The sequence below is a fragment of the Urocitellus parryii genome, chromosome 12, assembly GCF_045843805.1.
Source record: "Urocitellus parryii isolate mUroPar1 chromosome 12, mUroPar1.hap1, whole genome shotgun sequence".
Classification (NCBI taxonomy): domain Eukaryota; kingdom Metazoa; phylum Chordata; class Mammalia; order Rodentia; family Sciuridae; genus Urocitellus; species Urocitellus parryii.
This window is the reverse complement of record NC_135542.1, coordinates 10,922,144-10,943,225: the sequence shown is the minus strand read 5'-3', so window position 1 is coordinate 10,943,225 and position 21,082 is coordinate 10,922,144. Positions and strand designations below refer to the sequence as shown.

Genomic DNA, 21,082 nt, shown 5'->3' with positions numbered 1-21,082 from the left:
AGTTAATTGTAAAATGATGTCTACCTTGTAATAATGCAAACATGGCATGAATTCTCTGGAGCCCTGATTAGCTAGCTGGTAAACATTAACAGCAGAATGTGCATTATTAAAGCAATAATCCTGGTCAGCACTGGTTCTTCCGGGAGACAAAGGTAATTCATCCTGAGACTGATCGGAGCATGTGTAATGATCCCCGGTTACACTAAAGCACTTGTCAGGCAGTACCTTTAAAGGCTTATCTGACAGATTTAAAAAAAATAAAATTTATATGCTTTAGTCTCCATCACTGTAAACTTTATCAGTAATATGGGTCTTTATGTAATCAATAAACCTGACCTATTCATGAATATGCAATCTAAGCCAGGAGTCCCTGAATGGGGGTATGATGTAAGAAGGGAGATTAATCCTGGACTGTTTAACCTATTGTGATATGCTTATTTTGAATTATCTTGTTTCAGGTTCTAATGGGTCTTTTGCCTTACTGTGATATCAGGTAACCAGAGCTTCCCTTTATTCAGAGAGGTCAAAACCCTTAGAAACATAATATATACCATGACAATGAACACTGATTGGTTTAAACATTGCACTCACAGACAAATCAGAATCATAGCAAATAATGCTATGGGTAAAAAAAAAAAAAAAAAAAAATCACAGAAGCAAGAAAAGGACCTGGTTCTCTATCTTCTATTTCTCTATAAAATATCAGAATTGTGGTAACAAGCTGGGACTGTCGTGTTAGCATGTCACAAACAAGAAGTGGCAATATTGTAGGATTTCCTTAATACTGTCCTTGGCTCATGGCTCCTTCACCACTCTTGTCCCGCTGCAGGTCTGACAGTTGCCATTCTTTTGGGTGGGTCTCCCATTGGTGGGTGAGGCCAGAGGCTCTGCCTTCTCTATTACATCTGCACCCACATGCTTCTTCTGTTCTAATGGCTTTTGAGTTTCGTTAACAGGATGTTTTCTTCCTTCTTAGGTCACGTGTTGACCCTTGTTCACATATGGATTTTTTGGTCTTTGAAAACAGCTCTGGCAATTTATCTTTGTTAACTGCTTGTTTGCTTCTGTTTTTTAAACTTTATTTTTTTAGAGCACTTTTGGCAAAATTGAGCAGAGAGTTCTCCTATGCCCTCTGCCCCACAGCCTCCTCCACGAATCAGCATCCCAAACTAGGAGCAGCACATTTGCTACAATCCATGAACCTACACTGACAATCATGATCCAGGGTTGCTAGTGTAGGGTTCAGCCTTGGTGTTGTAGATCCTATAGGTTTGGACAAACGTAAAATGACGTGCCTCTACCATCACGATATCACAAAGAACAGTTTCACTGCCCTCGGATCCTCTGTACTTACTTATTTTTTGTCCTTTGGTTTTCATCTCCTGACACGGAAGACCCCCACCTCTAGCCCAAGCCCAGATCTGATTCCTGAGCTTCACATGGGGTCCCAAAGCCTATTTGCTCAGGGGGAGAGTTCCAGAATTCTCACCCATTTCCCCTTGTTGCCAAATGCCTTGACTGCGTCCCTGTAAGCACTCCTCTCCTCTGGCAAGACCACATTCTCCACAAGTCCAGGCGTTCCTGGCCTCTCAGGTTGCTGAGACTCTAGATGGACTCGCCTGCAATCTAACTTGAGTTTCACCCCTTGACCAATGTTGTTCGCGATAGTGTTCATGACATTGCCATCCTGCTCACAGACCTTGACTCCATCTCCAGGGCCTCTGAGGTGACATCTCAGTTCAGGGACCTAATATCCTTCCCTTAACCACATCATTTATTTACCAACAGCCTTGGCCAAACTCTGGGCTGCTTTCCCCAATGTCTTAATAACTTGCTCTCCCTGTCTCAGAAGCTTTGCTTATTCTCCCTGCTGCCCAGAATATTGTGCTCTCTGCTCATTAACTGAGTCTTCACCAAGGATCTTCACTATGAACCAAAAGTTACTGCCCTCAAATTCTACTGCCACCATGGGTCCTTCCGGTCACTGGTCCATGTTTATCTCTGCCTTTCCTGGTCTCATAGAGCACTTCGTGTTTGCACTGCATTTCTGGGTATTTAATTGCCTTCTAAGCTGCAGAGGGCTATGGTCATTGCCTATGAACAACTTGGTGGCTGGTACAATTTCAGCAGGGACAGGGCTGTGGACCTCTTCAGTCTTCCCCATCCTGTGCTTTTAGGCACACGACAGAAGGTGAACAAGTCCTTCCTGAATGGCATCGACTTTTCTCTGAGCTCAGAAAAGAGTGGTGCCTGGTGATGGGGTGATGAGCCAGAGCGCATCTCCATGGCAACCGGAAATTCTCCACATCATTATCTGCTCCACACTCTAGTATATAAGTTTGGTCATTTTCTTCTTGGCCTGTTTTGTAGACCTTGTCATGAACAGATCGTCATTTCAAATGCATTTTGTTCTCAGGAAAGATTTTCTTGGCAATAAGCTAGGGCATCCTCGTTTTCCCGAGCCTTCTATGTTGCCTTTATAGATGGCAGCAGTTTATAATCCCTAATACGGGTTCTTTAATCAATGCTGTTCTTTATCTGCGGCACATAAATGCATTTAAAAAAAAAAAAAACCCGACATGGCGGCTGAGTCACAAACTCTCAATAGTACACAGAGATAAGTAACACATCTAATTTTCTGACTTTATCTGGGCAGTTACAGCAGTAACCTGACTTGCTGAAGGGAAAGATACCATCTGGGGGCCATTTACAAACACATTTGTTAGAATTCTCATTCTGCATCTAATAGCAGGCTCGCTATACAGACTCACTGAAGATTGCCTGATGATTGGCCCATTTTCTTCTTCAGGTGATTTCTAGTGCCAGGCTCCTAGATCAGATCATTAGAAAGCCATTGGGACCAATGGGACATCACCCGGATTGTCCAGCACGTCAGTGGATGCATGCCAGCATGAAGGTGTCACTTCACACAGCAATAGATCATCAATAGGAAAAGTAAAATCACTACCACTGTGGTGGCAGTACAGAGCATGACATAGCACAGGCACCAACCCTAATCATCTCAGTTCAGACAGATTTTTCATCCAGTCTTATTTATTTATTTTTTTTGTGGGGGTGGGTACCAGGGATTGAACTCAGGGGCACTCGACCACTGAGCCACATCCCCAGCCCTATTTTGTATTTTATTTAGAGACAGGGTCTCACTGAGTTGCTTAGAGCCTTGCTTTTGCTGAGGCTGGCTTTGAACTCATGATCCTCCTGCCTCAGCCTTCTGAGTCTCTGAGATTACAGGCATGCACCACCATGCCTGGCCAATCTTCTATTTTTTTTTTTTTGTTTGTTTTTATGCGAAAGATCTAGAGTTGTTTTTTTTTTTTAAGAAAATTTATGAAATCAAATTCTTCACATTGTTTCTCACAGTGATGGTATTTCATGTTGATACATCAACAAATCTAATCAAAGTTCAATTAAGCATCATAAATGTAACCATGTATCTTATACTCTGTAGCTCTGGGGCCCGAGTGAAGCCACATCCACATGCATGTTTGTTTTAAGAGCTCTCTGGGACAAAAGTGACCTTACTACTTGATCCAAAGAGGCTGTTCTCTTCTCTTCTCCTCACCCTCCCTCCACCCCCACCTATAACACATGGCCCTGGATCTGAGCCGCAGCAGGATGCGAGCACCCCTGATATTTCTTCTGACACAGGAGTATTAAAGCAACCTGGCTTTTCTGTTCTGCTTTCTGGCGGAGAGCGAGCGAGCTGAATGATCTCCCACGGAGAGGCTGGCACACACGGCTCAGTAATTCCTACCTCTGTGAAAGGCCGTGCTCAGCAGAGCCAGCCGGCTCTGTGCACGCGGGCAAGGACGAGAGCTCAATGTGTGTGAACTCACAGGTTTCTCTGCGTGGCAGAAATCTGGACGGATTTCTTAGGCAGACTGAGATCCAAATCAGACAAAGGGGCCGTGGCATACCAAATGAATTTGTCATCTGACATCTGGTATTTCAGCTTGTCACTGTCTAAGCCCCAGAGGTGTTCCTGTGTCCCAAGCTTGGAGGTGCTTTCTCCAAAAGGAGAAAGTGCAAGAGGGTCAGCAGTTGTTGGCCACGCACTTGGGGATCACTATTATTCGATTATTATTTTCTTGGTGCTGGGGATTGCCTCCACGGCCTCCTGTGTCGGTGCTGTACCACCACTGAGTCACGCCCCCAGGCCCAGGTGGTCACTGCTGATGGGACAGTTTGGAGTCAGGGATCCTGAGAGGCCAGGCTGGCTTTCCGGGCACTTCCCCATGGATGCAGGTACATTATGTCTAGTCAGCAAGGATTCTAGTGTCCCGGTGTTCCTACAACCTTGACGTTAGCTGGGCCCTCAGAGTGCCTGGGACCTGGCTTCTCAGAAGCAGGAGCATAACTGGTCCTGTTTCTTACAGGTCACATCCTCCTGCCACGCACAGGAAGCTGTGTGCCCCTTCCAGGAGGCTAAGCAGGGGAGAGCTTCTGTTATTGAACCAAAAGGAACTTTCTGCTGAGATGGAGAATTATTGATCTCATTTTTATTCTTCTCTGGGTATGAATTTTAAAAGATTGAAGGGTTGTGGCTCAGTGGTAGAGCGCTTGCCTAGCCTGTGTGAGGCACTGGGTTCGATCCTCAGGACCACATAAAAATAAATAAAATAAAGGTCCATTGACAACTAAAAAAATATTTAAAAAAAAATAGAAGAGTTTTCCCATATCTTAAAAGTGATCAAAGAGCTCAGATTTCAATCAGAGAGATCTGAATGTCCTTATTTCCCCCCACTTTCTTTCTGTTTTGGTTAGAACAAAATGAGGACCTGACCTTGGAAGAGAGATTTCACAATGGAAACAATTATCCATGAACAACAAAGACTAGTACTGAGGCTTATCAGGAAAACAAAAAGGTGGGGTCCGGTTCTGAAGTCTTGGGAAAGAAAGACCCTCAGGACAGCAATGCCCTGGTAAGTCCCCCTGGGGGGACCCTGCCTGGCTGTAATATCACCTACTCAAGGATTTCAATTGGTTTCCTTTGATTAAATCATGCTTCAAGAGATCTGACCTTTTACATTCAGGATTCTTCCCATCCTCTATAAAATTAAAATCCTTTTAGCTCTGAGACTGCTGTGCATAATTACATTACAAATGTCAAGTCCCCATTCCTTCCTGTCAGTCACATTTCACATGCCCATGGCCTTCAGCCTCCTGTGTGGCCAGAGAGTCTTTTCTCAGTGTTGGGGGTGGGGAGCTGGGCTCCTGTTGTTGGCACCTTGGGGACAGATGGGAACGTTTGTAGGTTTGGCTGATGGTGCTGGTCGTGACTGACTCTTCCATGTGAAAGACGGACAAGAGAGGCACATCCTTTTGGAGCAGCAGGAGGCTCTGGCCTTGGGTTTGCTGGCTCCTAACAGCAATATGGCTGGCATGATGCAGGCACGAGATTCCCAGCCAAGAATCTCACCATTGAGCTCCGTGAATTCAGGACTTCTGAACGGAGCCTTCGTGACCCAGTTGTTGTCTCTCCATTTTCCCCAGCCAAGAAGTCTCCCGTCACTAATTATGATGCCAAGTGATTTATGGCTCATGGCTTTGTGTTAATAAGGCTAGTGTCCCGGCCTTATGCAGAATCAAGCGATGTCACTCATTGACATGAATTCTTTTTTTTTTTTTTTTTTTTTTAAATGGTGCTAGGGATTGAACCGGGGGCCTTGTGCATGCAAGGCAAGCACTCTACCAACTGAGCTATATTCCCAGCCCATTGACATAAAGTCTTAAAGATTTTTTTTTTTTAAACAAAAGTTTGGTGATCACCTAAGTGTCACTTTAATACTGTGGCTGTGGAATAGTAAATCTCATGCATTTACTTAATGTTGGGGGAGGAGGTGTAGTCACACCATCACCAACCGGAGGCTGCAACTTACCAGAACACGCTGACCTGGATCCTGTTTTAAAAACAAGTGTTATTCCCTTCGGTTCTGTCTGCATCCCAACAGCACACACTGGTGCCTGTTTAATTGGTAAGTAGCATAGGAAAAGGGGCTTGGAAGCCCATGAATTTAAATTTACCTGCATGTAGGTTCATGGAAAAAGAAGGAAAAATATCCAGCCATTCCCTCTGGGAAGGTTATTTATAATTCAGCTGTGTTCATTCAATACTTGTTATTGACAGCTCACTGGATTCAGCTGTTGTCTGAATTGCATGTTTATCCAACCGTTAACAAGTATTTATATTAGGAAAAGATGAGTTTACTTTAAAAAAAAAAAGCTACATGGTGTGGCTTTAAAAACTAAATGACAGTGTGGCATCTGTTACTTTTTGGGTCACCATAACTGGAGTCCCATCAGCTCTGAATTAGCCTGGTATTCATCATCTAGTCCATTTCACTGCTAAGGACACAGTGAAGGCAAAACCAAGGAAAGTGACAGGAACGGGAGGCCCTGGGGGCAGGAAGTGGGTGCTGGAAAGAGGGAGGGGGAGCAGGAGGAAGGGGGGAAGAGGAAGGGGATGAAGGAAAGGGGAGGAGGGAAGAGGGAGGGGAGGAGGAGCAGGAGGAAGGAAAAGCAAGGGGAAGAAGAACAAGATGGATGGAAGAGAGGGTGGAGGAGAAATGGGGAGAGGAAAGGCAGGAAGAGGAGGGGGAGGAGGAAGAGGGAGGAGGAGGGGAGGGAGGAGGGAGAGGTGAAGGAGGGAGAGGAAGGAAGAAAGGGAAGAGTAGAGGAGGAGGAAGGGAGGAAAAAGGAGCAAGAGAGAAGCCAGACGCCCACCCACGTGCCCCTTTCTCCCACGGTTCTGGGAGTTAATCATTCATTGGGTCCAGGCTCCCACCCCTGTCCCTGGCACTTAGCAGGCACTCAATACCCAGCAAGTGAACCTGGGAGACATTTGACACCATTTCAGGTGACTGTGGTCTCTTGAGGGACACTTATTTACACCATGCAAAGGAAGACACAGCACCTACTTTTGCTTCTCAAGCTCCCTATAACTTTCTGAGCTCAGTCCAGGAGTGGCTGTTTGAGGTGCATTTCACTGTTACAGATTTCAAATCCGCTGGGACACACACAGCAATAGGAACAAGACACTCCTCTCTCCCTATGGTGGATAGGGAAGGAAGAACACTTTTTGGTTCTATTTTTTTCCTCTATCCACAAAAGGAGAAACAATGTTACTGTAGTCATCAGCCAGAAAAATTGTAACTACTGCTAACGTGCAGAGCAAATGACAACAACCTCTTCATTGGTATAGTGACAGAATTATATCAGCCTGGACTCTAGCAGACTGGGAAACATTTCTTCTTCTAAAGAGCCCAAGAAACTGCAGATTGGAGTACCACCATTGAGTCATTGCAATTTCTGACTTTTGTCTTCTGGTGCATACATTGGAAAATTCCTTGCATCTATTTTTCCATAAGTATATTTTTTTAAACCCATCCCCCTGAAAGTGTTTGGTGTTTTGTTTTTGGTATCAGGGATTGAACTCAGGGGCAGTCAACCACTGAGCCACAGGTCTTGCTCAGTTTTGAGCCTTGCTGAGGCTGGTTTTGAACTTGCGATCCTCCTGCCTCAGCCTATCAATGTTTGTCAATGTTTTGAGCACCTCAGTCATTGCCTAATGCTTCTTCGCTTTGATCACGTTGCTAGGTTATAACTTCTGAAAGCAAATTTCCATGTTGTCCGTAAGTGGAATTCTAACAATTGAGTAATTTACACTATCAAACTCAGATGATAGACGGAGTTAAAGAGCTGAATGTACTTCCATTCCGTGCCCTCCCTGGGGATTAATTACCACCTCTCACACTGCTTAGCAAGGGGAGATGAGGGGAACGGAGGTGGTGAGCACCCGAGGACAGAGTGCATGGGGACTGGGGCGCAGGTGCAGTGCCCTGGGAAGGAGAGACACCTGGGCCTCCTGGGCCGCCCTTAAACTTCCTGAAACTGAGTTATCTTGGAAAGTGTTCGTTCAGTGAAACAGAGAAAAAAAAATGTGACTTTGATTTTCAACCCCATGACTCGGTATCCTCATTAAGTTAGCGAAGTCCATGTGATACTTGAAGACTAAGACTCAGCATTCACACTTCTCAGGGAAATGGACCTGCTGGGTGAAGCTTAGGTGAGGCTGGACAGGCTCCCTCTGTGCACGCTGCACTTCCCCAGGTGACACCCCGTGAGTTGTCATCTAGCTGGATCTTGGGAGTCCCCACTGCCATTATTTTTTTTTTCTAGGGAAATCAGGATTCAGAGATGTCTGCAGCTGTTCTGCTTCCTGACTTCCAGTGGGCGTAGGCAGCTGCAGACCCCAGGGCAGAAGCTGCCGCACCCTAGGGCCTAACTTCCTGCCCCATACAGAGGTGCACTCCACACTCCAGCTGTCAACTCCAACTGGAAACGGGAGTCAGTCTTGAACCCTGTCCTCTACCTTCCAGGCTTTCCCCTGACACCCAGCTTTCCCCTAAGAGCCTAAATACCCTCCAGCATCATTTCATCATTTGTTATTTTCACCAGCATTCTAGAATGTCCTTTTCTTTTTTTTTTTTTTTTTTGGTACCGGGGATTTAAATCAGGGGCATGCAACCACTGAGCCACATTTCCCCAGCCCTTTTTTGTATTTTATTTAGAGACAGGGTCTCCCTGAGTTGCTTAGGGCCTCTCCATGGCTGAGGCTGGCTTTAAATTCGCAATCCTCCTGCCTCAGCCTCATGAGTCACTGGGATTACAGGTGTGTGCCACCACCACACCTGGGTTTTTCTTCTACTTTTATACTGATGGAAGCTGCCATACCAGGTGAAAGATGACAGGATATTTCTATAAGAATCATTTTAAAGAATATGGCAGCTGGGTGCAGTGGTGCATGCCTATAATCCCAGTGGCTCGGGAGGCTGAGCCGGGAGGATTGAGAGTTCAAAACTCATTCTCAGCAGCTTAGAGGCCCTCAGTAACTCAGTGAGATCCTGTCTCTAAATAAAAAAAAAAATACCAAAACTACGCTTCTTTCTGATAGCATAAAACTTGCAGCGGTCCAGCTCCAGGGCCTTAGAGACTCTCAATTCTCCTGCCTTCAGCTCCCTACTCTTCTGGAGCCTCCCGCTTGGCACTGGTCTTTCTGTCTCTTCATTCAAAGTTCCGGCCCCCTTTCAAAGGGACATTTAAATGACCAAGCCACGCGAGAGGAAGTGGGCGCCTTGTGGGTGAGACGCACGTGTCTCCTACGTGCCCCGCTCCCACTTTCCCTTGCCCCTCACCATATTCGGAAAAAGTCCAAACTTACATATCATCGAAGACCAGTTTCTGCCGCTTGCAGTCCCTGTGGCCGCTGGAGCCTGGAGACCAGGGCTCTGTCTGTGGCCGGGTCTTGCTGTGGAGGAGACCGTGCTCAGCACTGTTGTGAGTCGCTTTCTAAACAACAAACAACACAGGAGTCCTTGAGACACTCGCCACCTGGCTGGAAGAGTGACCATTAAAAGAGCATCTTTTTGCTCCACCTTGTGCTTCAGAGTTGATGGTTATTAGGTTTCAATAAAGAACAAGAAATATGGTTTGAGGATCCCTCCTTCAAAATGCTGGGGACCAGAAGAGTTTGGGATTTTTTGATTTTTTTTTTCCTCTAGACTTTGGAATATTTGCTTAAACATAATGAGAGATCTAGGGGATAGGACTCAACTCTAAAGATGAAATTCATTTTCTTTATATCTACTTTATACACATATCCTGAAGGTTATTTTTTTTTCAAAATGAACTCATCCTGGGAAGATGAGTGTGCCAGGGCCACCAGCCAGTGGAGGCCAGCATGGCTGGGAAGAGGGGCTCACCTATGGTGTTAGCTGTGTAGGGGCCCAGAGGGGCTGGGGTCTTAAGAGAAAGTCACTTCCTTCCAATCTTTCTTTGTGGGGGAGGGCTACCTGGGATTGAACTCAGGGGTACTTGGCCACTGAGCCACATCCCCAGCTCTATTCTGTATTTTATTGAGAGACAGGGTCTCACTGAGTTGCTTAGCACTTTGCTTTTGCTGAGGCTGGCTTTGAACTCATGATCCTCCTGCCTCAGCCTCCGGAGCCACTGGGATTACAGGCAGGCACCACCAAACCCAGCTCTACCTCTTTTCAATCTTATCACCATCATTTTGCAGATAAAGAAATGGGCTCCGAGATGAGACCACTAGGGCCAAGATCACCCTGCAGCTGAGTTGGGGGTTGGGGGGGGGACTGTGCACCCAAACTTATCCATGAGACTCTGCTCCTCCCCAGGGAAGCGCTGGCATCACCTGAGACTACTGGAAAAGGGGTGGTTCTGGGTTTCCCCCACTGAGGCTGGGACACTGGCCTATAAGGGTGGAGTGTGAGACCTGCAGATTTTGATATAGTTTCAATCTCAGATTTAATTCTGCCAGGGGATAAGGAAGTTTTCCCAATATATAGGTTGGTTGGTTCAAAACTCCCAACTGTTCTTCCCCAGGATGGTATTTCTTTGGAGTTTGAAATCCTGCAAGGAGGCTTCATAAACAGAGGAGACCTGATATTTCTTTTTGCATGAATTTCTTCTTCTTCTGCTCTCTGTGAGGAAGGCTGAAGGAGTCCTCTCCTCTGCCAGGTCTCTCCAAAAGCTTCCTTCAGGGATTCTCTGCAGAACCTCCCAAATGAGTGGAGACTCCTAAGCTGGGGACAGAGGGTGTGGCGAGGGTGTACCACTGCATTCTGATTCTCTGTGGGAAAGGAGGGGAATACACCCACCGTGAGGTCCCCGGCATGGGACTGCAGTTGGCTGTCGGTGGCCTTAGACTTTTTGTTGGACGAGGAGGAAGTGAACACACCATTGCCATGAGATCGGCTGGAAGAAGTTAAGTCCTCGCTGGAATATTTGTGTTTAGATGCATCAGAGAGAGGTGAGATGGGCGATCGCAGCATTTTTTCATTTTTATTTATTGGTATTGCCAAGCTGAAAAAGTAAGTTACAGTAATGGAAAATCACACAGTCAGCATAGGGAAAGGTAAGTACTTACCCATGATCAAACCTCCCCTTTAAGACCTGCAGGTAGGAAGAAATTTATTGGTAATTATTACACCAGGAGCGACCTTATGGCCACAGGACCCTAACAAACAGTAGTCAATCTCACTCACTGTTTCTTTCTTTTTCGGTGGGGGGCTACCGGGGATTGAACTTAGGGGCGCTCAACCACTGAGACATATCCCCAGTCCTATTTCGTATTTTATTTCGAGACAGGGTCTCACTGAGTTGCTTAGTGCCTTGCTGTTGCCGAGGCTGGCTTTGAACTCATGATCCTCCTGTCTCAGCCTCCTGAGTCGCTGGGCTTGCTGGCATGTGCCACCAGGCCTGGCTCATTGTTTCTTCCTCTGGTAGGATGAACAGTAATTCTGGAGTTAGCATCAAAAGGAGTGGCCAAGAGTAATAATATGGAATTGCATGTTCCAAGTTTTTCATCCAAGAATCTCAAAATAATCACCAATTTTTTTCCTTATAAGCTGAAGCATAGAGTAATGGGACAGTCAATCAACAGTGACAAATGAGTTCTCCATTGCTACAAGGACTTCTGCCAACATCTGAGCTTGTACTCATTATTAGATAGAAAATAATAGAATCACAGGGCATTTTGTGAAGCAGAGTGCCGATGCTCTATTGTTGAGCTTCCCAATTACCCAGGCATTGATCAGAGTAAACACAGAACAGAGAAACTGTTATTAGAAATTACAACTTCTGATTCCTAGCTCTTTATTTTACCTTCAAAACAACTGTCTATTCTTGAATATAATGTTCTCCACAATCAATCATTAGAGAAGAGGGATTCACTTGTATTTAAGTCTCTGCCATGGATATTATGTTGTTAGGAATCCCTGCATTACTTCGGGAGAAAAAATAAAGTATTGTTTGGGGGCAGACATATCAGCCAGAAATAAACTCAATCACTGTTAATTTAAGATGGTTATAGAGTCAGTTTACAAAAAAAAAAAAAAAAAAAAAAAAGGGTCACGCCATTTAATGAAGATTTAGTCATTATTCCTGGGGTCATGAACTCTTAATTGCACGTGTTGATTTGTTGCAAACAAACCATTAAAGTCACTTCAAAAAGCAATTTCCTTAGCTGGTGGTCACGGTGGAGAAATTATACAGGCCTGTAGAACAAATGACAAAGCCAAGCTTCTTAATGTTACATAAATAGATAGGTGTGGAGGCAGAACCTCTGGTTCTAGAAGCAGTGTGTGTCTCACAACTCAGAAAGCAGTGAGCCGATATGTTCTAGGAAAGCTCATCTAGGGATGGTGAAGGCGATGGTATATCGGATGTGAAGAGCCTGAGAGCACTAGCTTCTTGAAACATGAGGGGAAAAGACCTATTTCTAAGTGTCTAATGTTTTATATACTTCATGGTTTTTTAGTGTGCATGAAAAATCAGATTATGATATTAAATATTGTCATGGGCATGTGATTGTTCCTTCTTCAAAAATATTTCAAACTTATATATTCCGAGTTGACCAAAGAAACCTTCTCTGGAGCTCTTTGGGAAAGGCAATCACCTATCTCTGGGTCCATTTGATGGCACCAGTAAAACTTGACAGTAGTCAGAATGGCAGCGATTATGAAGACAAATAACAATAAGTGTTGGCGAGGATATGGGGAAAAGGCACACTCATACATTGCTGGTGGGACTTCAAGTTGGTGCAGTCAATATGGAAAGCAGTATGGAGATTCCTTGGAAATCTGGTAATGGAACCACCATTTGACCCAGCTATCCCTCTCCTTGGTCTATACCCAAAGGACTTAAAAAGAGCATACAACGGGGACACAGCCACATCAATGTTTATAGCAGCACAATTCACAATAACTAAACTGTGGGAACCAACCTAGATGCCCTTCAGTAGATGAATGGATTAAAAATGTGACACATATATACACAATGGAATATTACTCAGGAATAAAAGAGAATAAAATCATGGCATTTGCAGGTAAATGGATGGAGTTGGAGAAGATAATACTAAGTGAAGTTAGCTAATCCCCCCAAAACAAATGCTGAATGTTTTCTCTGATATAAGGTGACTGACTCATAGTGGGGTAGGGAGAGGGTGTATGGGAGGAATGGAGGAACTCTAGACAGGGCAGAGAGGTGGGAGGGGAAGGGAGGGGAAGGGAGGGGGTTAGCAATGATGGTGGAATGTGATGGACATCATTACCCAAAGTACATGTATGAAGATATGAATTGGTGTGAACATATTTATATACAGAGATATGAACAATTGTGCTCTATATATGTAATAAGAATTGTAATGCATCCCGCTGTCATGAATTTAAAAAATAAAGTCAATAAAAAAACCCAAAAAATAAAAACTTGACAGTAGTTATGGAGATATGCAGACCACCTCTTGGAAATTTCACTCACACTGTGGCATCATTGAACATAAGTAGAACTATCAGAGCTGGGAGGTTCTGCCAGGCAAAGTCACTACAGCAAGAGTTTTTTAACTTGAGGTCCATAAACTTGGATGGCAAAAAGTTACATCTTCATTTTCACTAACCTCTCACTCAAATGGAATATTTCCTTTAATTACAAGCAAGGGATAGAAACGAGAGGAGCGGGTACTCTGGAATCCTATTAGCAATGCCTGCCATTGGGTCACCAGTAGAAATCACGCATCATGGATATTTTCAGTGGCCACCGGCATCCTGAAATATCATTGCTATTCAACACTACTTGACAACTACAGTCACCACGAGATCAGCCAGGGAGGTTATTTAATGCCTGAACATTAAAGAACAAAGCGGTGCATATCACACACTCAGGTGATTTGAGGCTGCAGTCCTCCCGTTCATCATTTTCACAACATTTGGGGATGCCATCCCTCTGCACAGAGGGTTGCCGCTGTCCCTCCTATGCAGACCTTCTGCCTCCTGGCTGCCCTCCCAGGGGGAGCCGAGCACGCAGTGGGCCCGCATGTCTGTGCCCTTGCTCTCCAATGTCCTCTCCCAGTTTTAGTGTTGCTTTATATCTTTCCCTAACCTTTTGGTTTACATTTTTATGTGTTGTGCTGAGACATTAATCTCCCCTTTAAAACCCTGAGTGGACAGTCGGGGAGAGTGAGGGTGTTAGCGCAGAGCAAAAGCTGCTTCTCTGTGGAGGTGTTTTTAAATGGAAAGAGCTTCTGCGGTGAATGATGAGCTCCTGGCTTATAGAGAACCTTCTGGACCGTGCCCTGCTAAAGAGCTATTCATCACAGAAGGGTTTGGTGCATAGTGGGGCCATGCGGAACCCCTTCAGAGGAAATGCTGGGTAGCTACTTGACCTTGGAAGCACAGATCCTTTTGAATTCCACAATTTTAGTCTATATGGGGGGCCTTTCGGGGCAGCACTGGAGAGCCCATTCCTTATCCTTGTAATAGCCTTAATGTTCTTTGATCCCTAAGCTACCCTTAATGTTCCCTTAATTTTCTTAAATCCCTGAGTAGCTACCATTAAAACACTGACTTGAAAATCCAGTTATTACATTTTTGGGGGAAGAAATGTGTTTGGGGAGCACAGAGCTGTGTGCACCTAGTAACTGGTCTCGGTCCCAGAGGAGGGCCTGACATGGCTATTGGGAGTATGACATGAAGTCCACAATGAGCATAATTACAAAATTGAGGTTAAACTAAGTCTGAAGACTAAGGGCAGAGCACGTATCAAAAACTTGGGATTCTCTCTCCGAGTGGCACCTGCCTTTCAGATCCAGAGACCTCTCCGGCTCACGCCCACCTTCAGGGAACATGCGTACCTGTTGATGTTCATGCTGCAGTGGTTTGAAGACAGAGTATTATTGGCGGAGTTGGCTAGCCGAGTAGAGCTCTCTTTCTCCCCCTGGGCCTTCTTCATCTCCCTGTAGTCATCTTCGTTGTCACACTGTGTGGAAATAAGCAAAAGCCAATCAGCTTTGGATTCTGAGGGGTCATGACATGGTGTGTGCTCCAAGACACTTACTTCCAAAGAGCAAGGCCTCAGGGTTGGGCGGGGGAGGGGGGTGTCTCTCAGAGAGAACCTGAGTACTAGTGGCTGAGCTTGAACAGCTCAGGAAACCTGTACGGGTTTAGTATTGACAGCTTATTGAGAGGAAGGGCATGATGTCATGATCAAAATTTGGGAGGGGACATTTTTAATGTTGCCACTGGCTCAGGATTTATTTCTCCCAAGCAAACTTATTCTTTTCTTTTTTTAATATTTTCTAGTTGTCCACGGACACAATAGCTTTATTTATTTATTTATTTTAATGTGGGACCGAGGATCAAACCCAGCGTCTCACACAGGTGAGGCAAGCGCTCTGCCACTGAGCTACAGCCCCAGCCCCCCTAGCAAACCTATTCTGAACCCACACTGTAGCCTGAGCATCACCCATCCTGGCCTCTCAAGGCATCAGGATAAGGTCCAAAAAATGCATATTCCCGGGGCTTACTGGGGTAAGGGTGGCGGCCGGTCTGCACCTTTTCACCTTGAATGCCGCACCTTCTGTGGATGGCAAGCCAAGATGCCTTACTTCGAGTTCACAACTCCCAGCCGGTAACATCTGAAAGTACCTTTTCACACTAGGGGACTTGGACTGGACTCTTATCACCGTGACTGTGGGACATGTGTCAGGGTGCGATAGCAAGGCAGTCCAGAAGAGGAGTACTTCCGGGAGATGGCAGGAGCCCAGTCCAGGGTGGGACCTTCAGGGCTTCCTGTGGTGTTTTCTAGGAGACAAGTGTCAGCCCCTGAGGGAGCATCCCTGACCTTTTATTTTCTCTCTAGCTGGGACAGTGTGGCACGGCCTCTGCCATCGGTATCTCAGAGCCTCACACTGTAATAGTGGCCCCACGGAGGACCCCAACCAAAGCTCTGAATCCGTGGTCCTCAGTTCTAGGGCTTCAGCAAGGGGAGACCCAGCACCTTGGACAGACAGGTCTATGGGTTCCTCTCAACACCCAGCATTGCCTGGGATCTTCACACCCCAGGATGTTGAGTACAGAATGCTACAAAAACGTCCTTTCACTTCTCCTGTGTCATTGCTTGTTGAAGACTCATTAGGTTTTGTGAGTAAAGCTGGTGTCAGGCTTAGTGGTAAATAAAATTTTGCAAGTTAAAATAAAAAAAGTCACGATACCACAGCTATTTAAATACAGACCATTATGGACTTTATATGTACATCTTTCTGCACTTCTCTCTGTATGCTTATGTATATCTATAGGGTTAGATTTATTTTCTATTCATAGGTTTATCAACATCTGCTTCTGCATACTTCTTATATATTTATTTCCATCAGCCTACCCATTTATCCATCAAGCTCAGAGATAACATCCACACTGATTCCTAGGCGATTAATCAATTGATTCAACAAAAAAATTTTTGAATTTTTTTGTTGAATCAATTTATTCAACAAAAAATAAATTCAATTTAGTCAATAAAAAAAATTGCCAACAAGCAATAAGGAAGGCAGGGTGCCTAGGGAAAAATGGGGGGAAACAGGAGCAGGGAAGAAATGAGCTAATGAAATTGTATGGTTTGAATGTGTTGTGCGACCCTGACACCATTTTATGGTGAAGAGAATGAAGTTCAGAGAAGACAAGATCAGCTGGTTGAGGTCACCCAGGAGGCTAGGGCTAACCACAGAATTTCTGAGATCTAGTGCAAAATGAAAATACTGAGCCGAAAAGCAGGAAGAGTGATTTCATGCTGGGTGGCTCACGCTTATAATCCCAGCAGCTTGGGAGGCTGAGGCAGGAGGATCGCAAGTTCAAAGCCAGCCTCAGCAACTTGGTGAGACTCTAAGCAGCTTAGCAAGATAAAAATAAAAATAAAAATGAAAAAGGGCTGGGGGTGTGGCTCAGTGGTTAAGGGTCCCTGAGCTCAATCCCCAGAAACCTCCCTACCCCACAAATGACCTCATCAAGAATCCAGTAGAAAACATTTCAGTCTCCCAAGCTGACATTCAATGGTGGTATTTATTTGTGACTTCATGCTGTGCTCCTTTGCATTTGGGGATAACCTGGGGGCCCTGGGGGTGAATGGAGACTTTCAAGGACTGGGGCTGCCCTGGGATAGGCACCTGCATGTGGCCCACCTATCTTCTGGGCTGGCATGGATGGCAAAGCCCAGTTAGGCACCAACCACCCCTAATACTGACCCATAGTGAATGGGCCACCCCAGGGCGGTGCAAGCTTCCTTGTGGATCACCTCACTACCTGGACTGAGGCTGAGCAAGATGGAGACCCTAATCTTGATCCTTGCTGTGACTACACTTGAGCACTATCTGGGGCAGGGGGGCTGAATGGTCCCAGGTCTGAGACCAGGAGGAGGAGAAGACGGCACAGGGTGGAGGTTCTAGAAGGCTGAAGATCAGGCAAAACTTTTCCTGAAGGGACAGGTAGACAGAGGGACCTCCACACATGATCCATCACTAACAAGACCCAAATTCAAAGATAAAATGAAGAATTTCAAGATGGTGGCCACAACCTTCAACGCTATGGGAGCCTGTGTGGCCGCTTTATTGCTGCAGGGTCCATGGAGCTGGCCCTGGAGGAGGAAAAAGTCAAAGATGGGATCTGCGGTCAGGTCAGCCTGGTGTCCACACCCACATACTTCCCACTACCCGTGAGTACTCTCAGAGCAAAGGGGGATCCACCATGTGGGCTCTGAAGGTGAACGGAAACTATGCTGGAATCTCTTGATAAAACTGTCACTGGTTTTCGCAAAGGTAAGTAGCTACCTTTTGAAGATATTTCTTTTCATGAACTTTGCTGCAAGGGGTTCAATTCTGCTTCATAGGGCTGTTATTTAATGTAACTATGTGAAGACACACATTCTTCAGCACTTGGTGATGAATTTTCCTGCTGATGGGTGCCCTTCGCAGGTCATGGAATGATTATAATAAGGAGACTGTCTCCTTTTTCCATACAACTTTGAAAGTGAAGAACACCTTTATCCTGGCCAGGAAAAGGCAATAACCTTACTCTCTAGACCCTCTTAATCAGGGACTGGAAACAGCTTATAAAACCCACGTGTTCAGTCTTCTTTTTCTATTGACAGACCAGACTGCCCTCTGGAAACAAAAATACCACACAAACCTCAGACTGACTTCTTATTTTGAGACTCTGGGGCCAGACACTGCCTGGGTTCATTCCTGGCTCTGTCCCTTTGACCTATATAACCTCAAAGCCTAAAGTAAATCACTTTAGGCTTTCAGAACCTCTGTTTCCTCACCTGTAAAACGGGCACAACAATGATATTTGCCTCATAGAGTTGAAAGGACTAAATGATTAAATGGTACAAAGTGCTTTAACGGCATCCCTTTGGGGAACATAAATGCATGTTAACTATTGCTGGTAACAACTCTGTCCCAAATTTGGAACTGTCCATGAATATTTGCAATCTTTGATACCTACTGTGTTGTTCACTGTGGTTTAAATTACTTTTGAAGATACAGAAATAGGAAGGGCAAAAAATCCTGGAAATTGGCTTTATGTTATGATGAAGGTATTCCCTGAGCATCTGGTGTCTGTTGCCAGGGGCAGCTCCAGCTCCTGTACTTGAGCTGCCCTTCTCCCTCCCACAATGCCTCACCTGTTCATCTCTCCTGGTGCCATTACATCCCCCCACCTCTGCTTATTCTAACTCCCTCTCAGAGCCCTCCCAGCCCCTCTCCACCATGAAGCCCTCCCTGATTGATGCTACAGGCTGCTATGAGGACTTGGACTTCAGTACTCATCCCACACCCCAGTCAGGCTTAAACTTAGGTAGATGAGTGATCCACCACCAACTCATCCCATCCCTCCTAGGGAAGAATGGGGTTCACCACACTTTCAACTTTCACACGTGCCCAGCTTGGGTCTCTCTGAACACACTAGTACCTGGGTATCACCATTGCCACATGCCTTGGGACAGGGCTTAATTATCCACAACTATAAAATGGGAACAGTGACAATACTTGCCGCATTGGACAGTCCTAAGGATTTAACTGGGATTATAGATGTTAAGTACTTAACACATTTGGCATAAAGTACTATATAATTGTTTGTTAAGGAAATGGAAAACTCCTGCTGCCACCTACGATCCCAGCCAGCAGCCCACCTGTGCGCTACCCCTTGCCCACAAATTAAAGTCCCCTCCCTTCCAGACACCCCTTTCTCCCAGGACTACCTTGCGTTTCCTCTTGGATTTTGGCAAAGTCTTCTCGGTGGGCGTGTCCAAAGCGTGGCTGGGCGGAGCGCTTTCCGCGTCCTTGGCCGCGGGAGCGCTCAGGACTCCGGGCTCCTGGGGCAGGTGTTCTGGGATCCTGGACAGGAGGGTCAGGTCAATTTTGACCCAGAGCGACCTGACCTCATCACTGTCCTTCAAGGGGGAGAGAAGTTCGTTCCTGCCGAAGGGGACCAGGGTGTAGAACTGCTCCTCCAGCTCCTTGGCGATGTCACTGGTGGTCCTGGCGTTGATGGAGCCCACGGCCGCGCGGGGGCCGCTGCCGCTGTTGGCGGCCTCCTTGAGTCTCTGGTCGCTCCCAGAGGAGGCGGCGGCCACGGCCTGGCCTTTGGACAGAGGGTACTCCTCCTGCTCCGACTCCAGGTCCGAGTCCGAGGAGGACGAGGAAGACGACGACTCTGTCTCGATAAATTCCTTGGATTTGGGGACGATCCGGCTCAGACCCCGCGTGCGCCGCTTCTCGCAGGTCACCGAGGAGCGCAGCTCCTTGCGGTGGCCGGTTCTGCTGTTGCCGCAGGGCCGGCTTTTGGCGGGCTCCGGGGGCACCACCACGCTGGCCCCCAGCGCGTCCGCCGCCGCCGCGGGCTCCTCGGGCCGGTGGCCGTTGGCGCCGTCCCCGGCTGAGGTCCTCTCGGTGCGCCTGGTGGGCTTCTTGCCCGCGGACCTCCGGGCCGGCGCGGGGGCGCTCTCGGCGGGGGCGCCGGGCACCGCGGGCGGCGGGGCGGGGGCGCTCACGGCCACGGCCACGGCCGCGGGCGGGGACTTCTGCTTCACCCCTTTGCTGCCCGGGGCCTTGTTGGCGGTCCTCGGCCTCTGCTCCTCCTTGCAGGCACTCTTGAGCTCCTTCTCCCGCAGGCTGGTCGGGCAGACGTCGGGAAGCTTCCCGCAGTCCTGCACTTCATCTTTCACCGGGGTGTAGTACTGATTGCTCTCGGGCCCGTGGTGGTTTTCATTCTGGATCAGAAGAGGAGGCTTGTGGGGATTAACTTTGTTGAGCCATTTGTCCAGCTGCCACTTGTTAGAGGATGCCGGTTCAGCCTGAAAGAGAAAACCCGCGACAAACAAAACACCTTTTATTACAGCTTCCTTGAAAAAGGGCCGGGCTGTCTTTTTTTTTTTTTTTTTTTTTTTACCTTGACTGTACTCCTCTGGGTGCATAGGCAAAAAAATAAGCGGGCTGCCAGCAAACGGGAGATGCAAGCCAGGGCTACTGCGGCAGCCCCTTGGCCCTCAGGGTGCCTGGAGGGTGGTGCCGCTCTGGCTGGTCCTGAGCAATTAAATATCAGCACGGCCCATTGGAGTCTACTTGAAAAAACAGGGGGCTAGCACTGTGCCTTGATGGAAACCATTCCAATCACTTCCAAGCATTTAAAAAGAATACATACACACACACATGTCCTATTTGAGATTCCTTGAAATTTAAGTGGGGAATAATAATTCAGAGACCCTGGGCATTCAAGCACCCATTTTTAGTGAGACCAAACCTTGGGAAAAAATCAAGGTACCTATATAGGAGCCCAAAGAGTTAGCATATAATCTTTGTAAAAGGCAAATCGAGGGCATAGTTAATTCGCTGTAGAAACATTAACTTTGGGAAGGCGGCCCATTTAGCAGGAGAGAACTCTCCTGTTCCAGAGGGATGTTAAAAGGCATTAGGAAACAAAATCTTAAAGGAGTAAATGATGATTCCAAATAATATGAAGACCATTAGTAGATAACAGGTGTACTGAGAGGGGTAGATCTTGAGCCAGAAATGTTTTAAGGGTCAAGGTGAAGTATTTTTCCTTCCATATGGCCTCCTCACCCCTGAGTCTGCTGTATCTGTTGTTTAAGGGTGAGCAGAGATACCATTCTAGAACAAGAAGTTATTGCTCAATACTTTCCCCACTCCGCCAGGGCTGGGGAT

General features: G+C 46.5%; 1 protein-coding gene across 1 annotated transcript in view; it reads right to left on the bottom strand.

Annotated features, from left to right (window-relative positions):
- The window catches only part of Aff3 (ALF transcription elongation factor 3), a 407,982-nt gene that overhangs the window by 17,768 nt on the left and 369,132 nt on the right, over positions 1 to 21,082 (bottom strand). Inside the window, exons 13-16 of the mRNA XM_077792041.1 lie at positions 19,120 to 20,214; positions 14,729 to 14,853; positions 10,701 to 10,905; positions 9,242 to 9,369 (exon numbers count right to left, since the gene is read on the bottom strand). Coding sequence (XP_077648167.1) covers positions 9,242 to 9,369; positions 10,701 to 10,905; positions 14,729 to 14,853; positions 19,120 to 20,214 — 1,553 coding nt within the window. The remainder of the gene's footprint in view (positions 1 to 9,241; positions 9,370 to 10,700; positions 10,906 to 14,728; positions 14,854 to 19,119; positions 20,215 to 21,082) is intronic.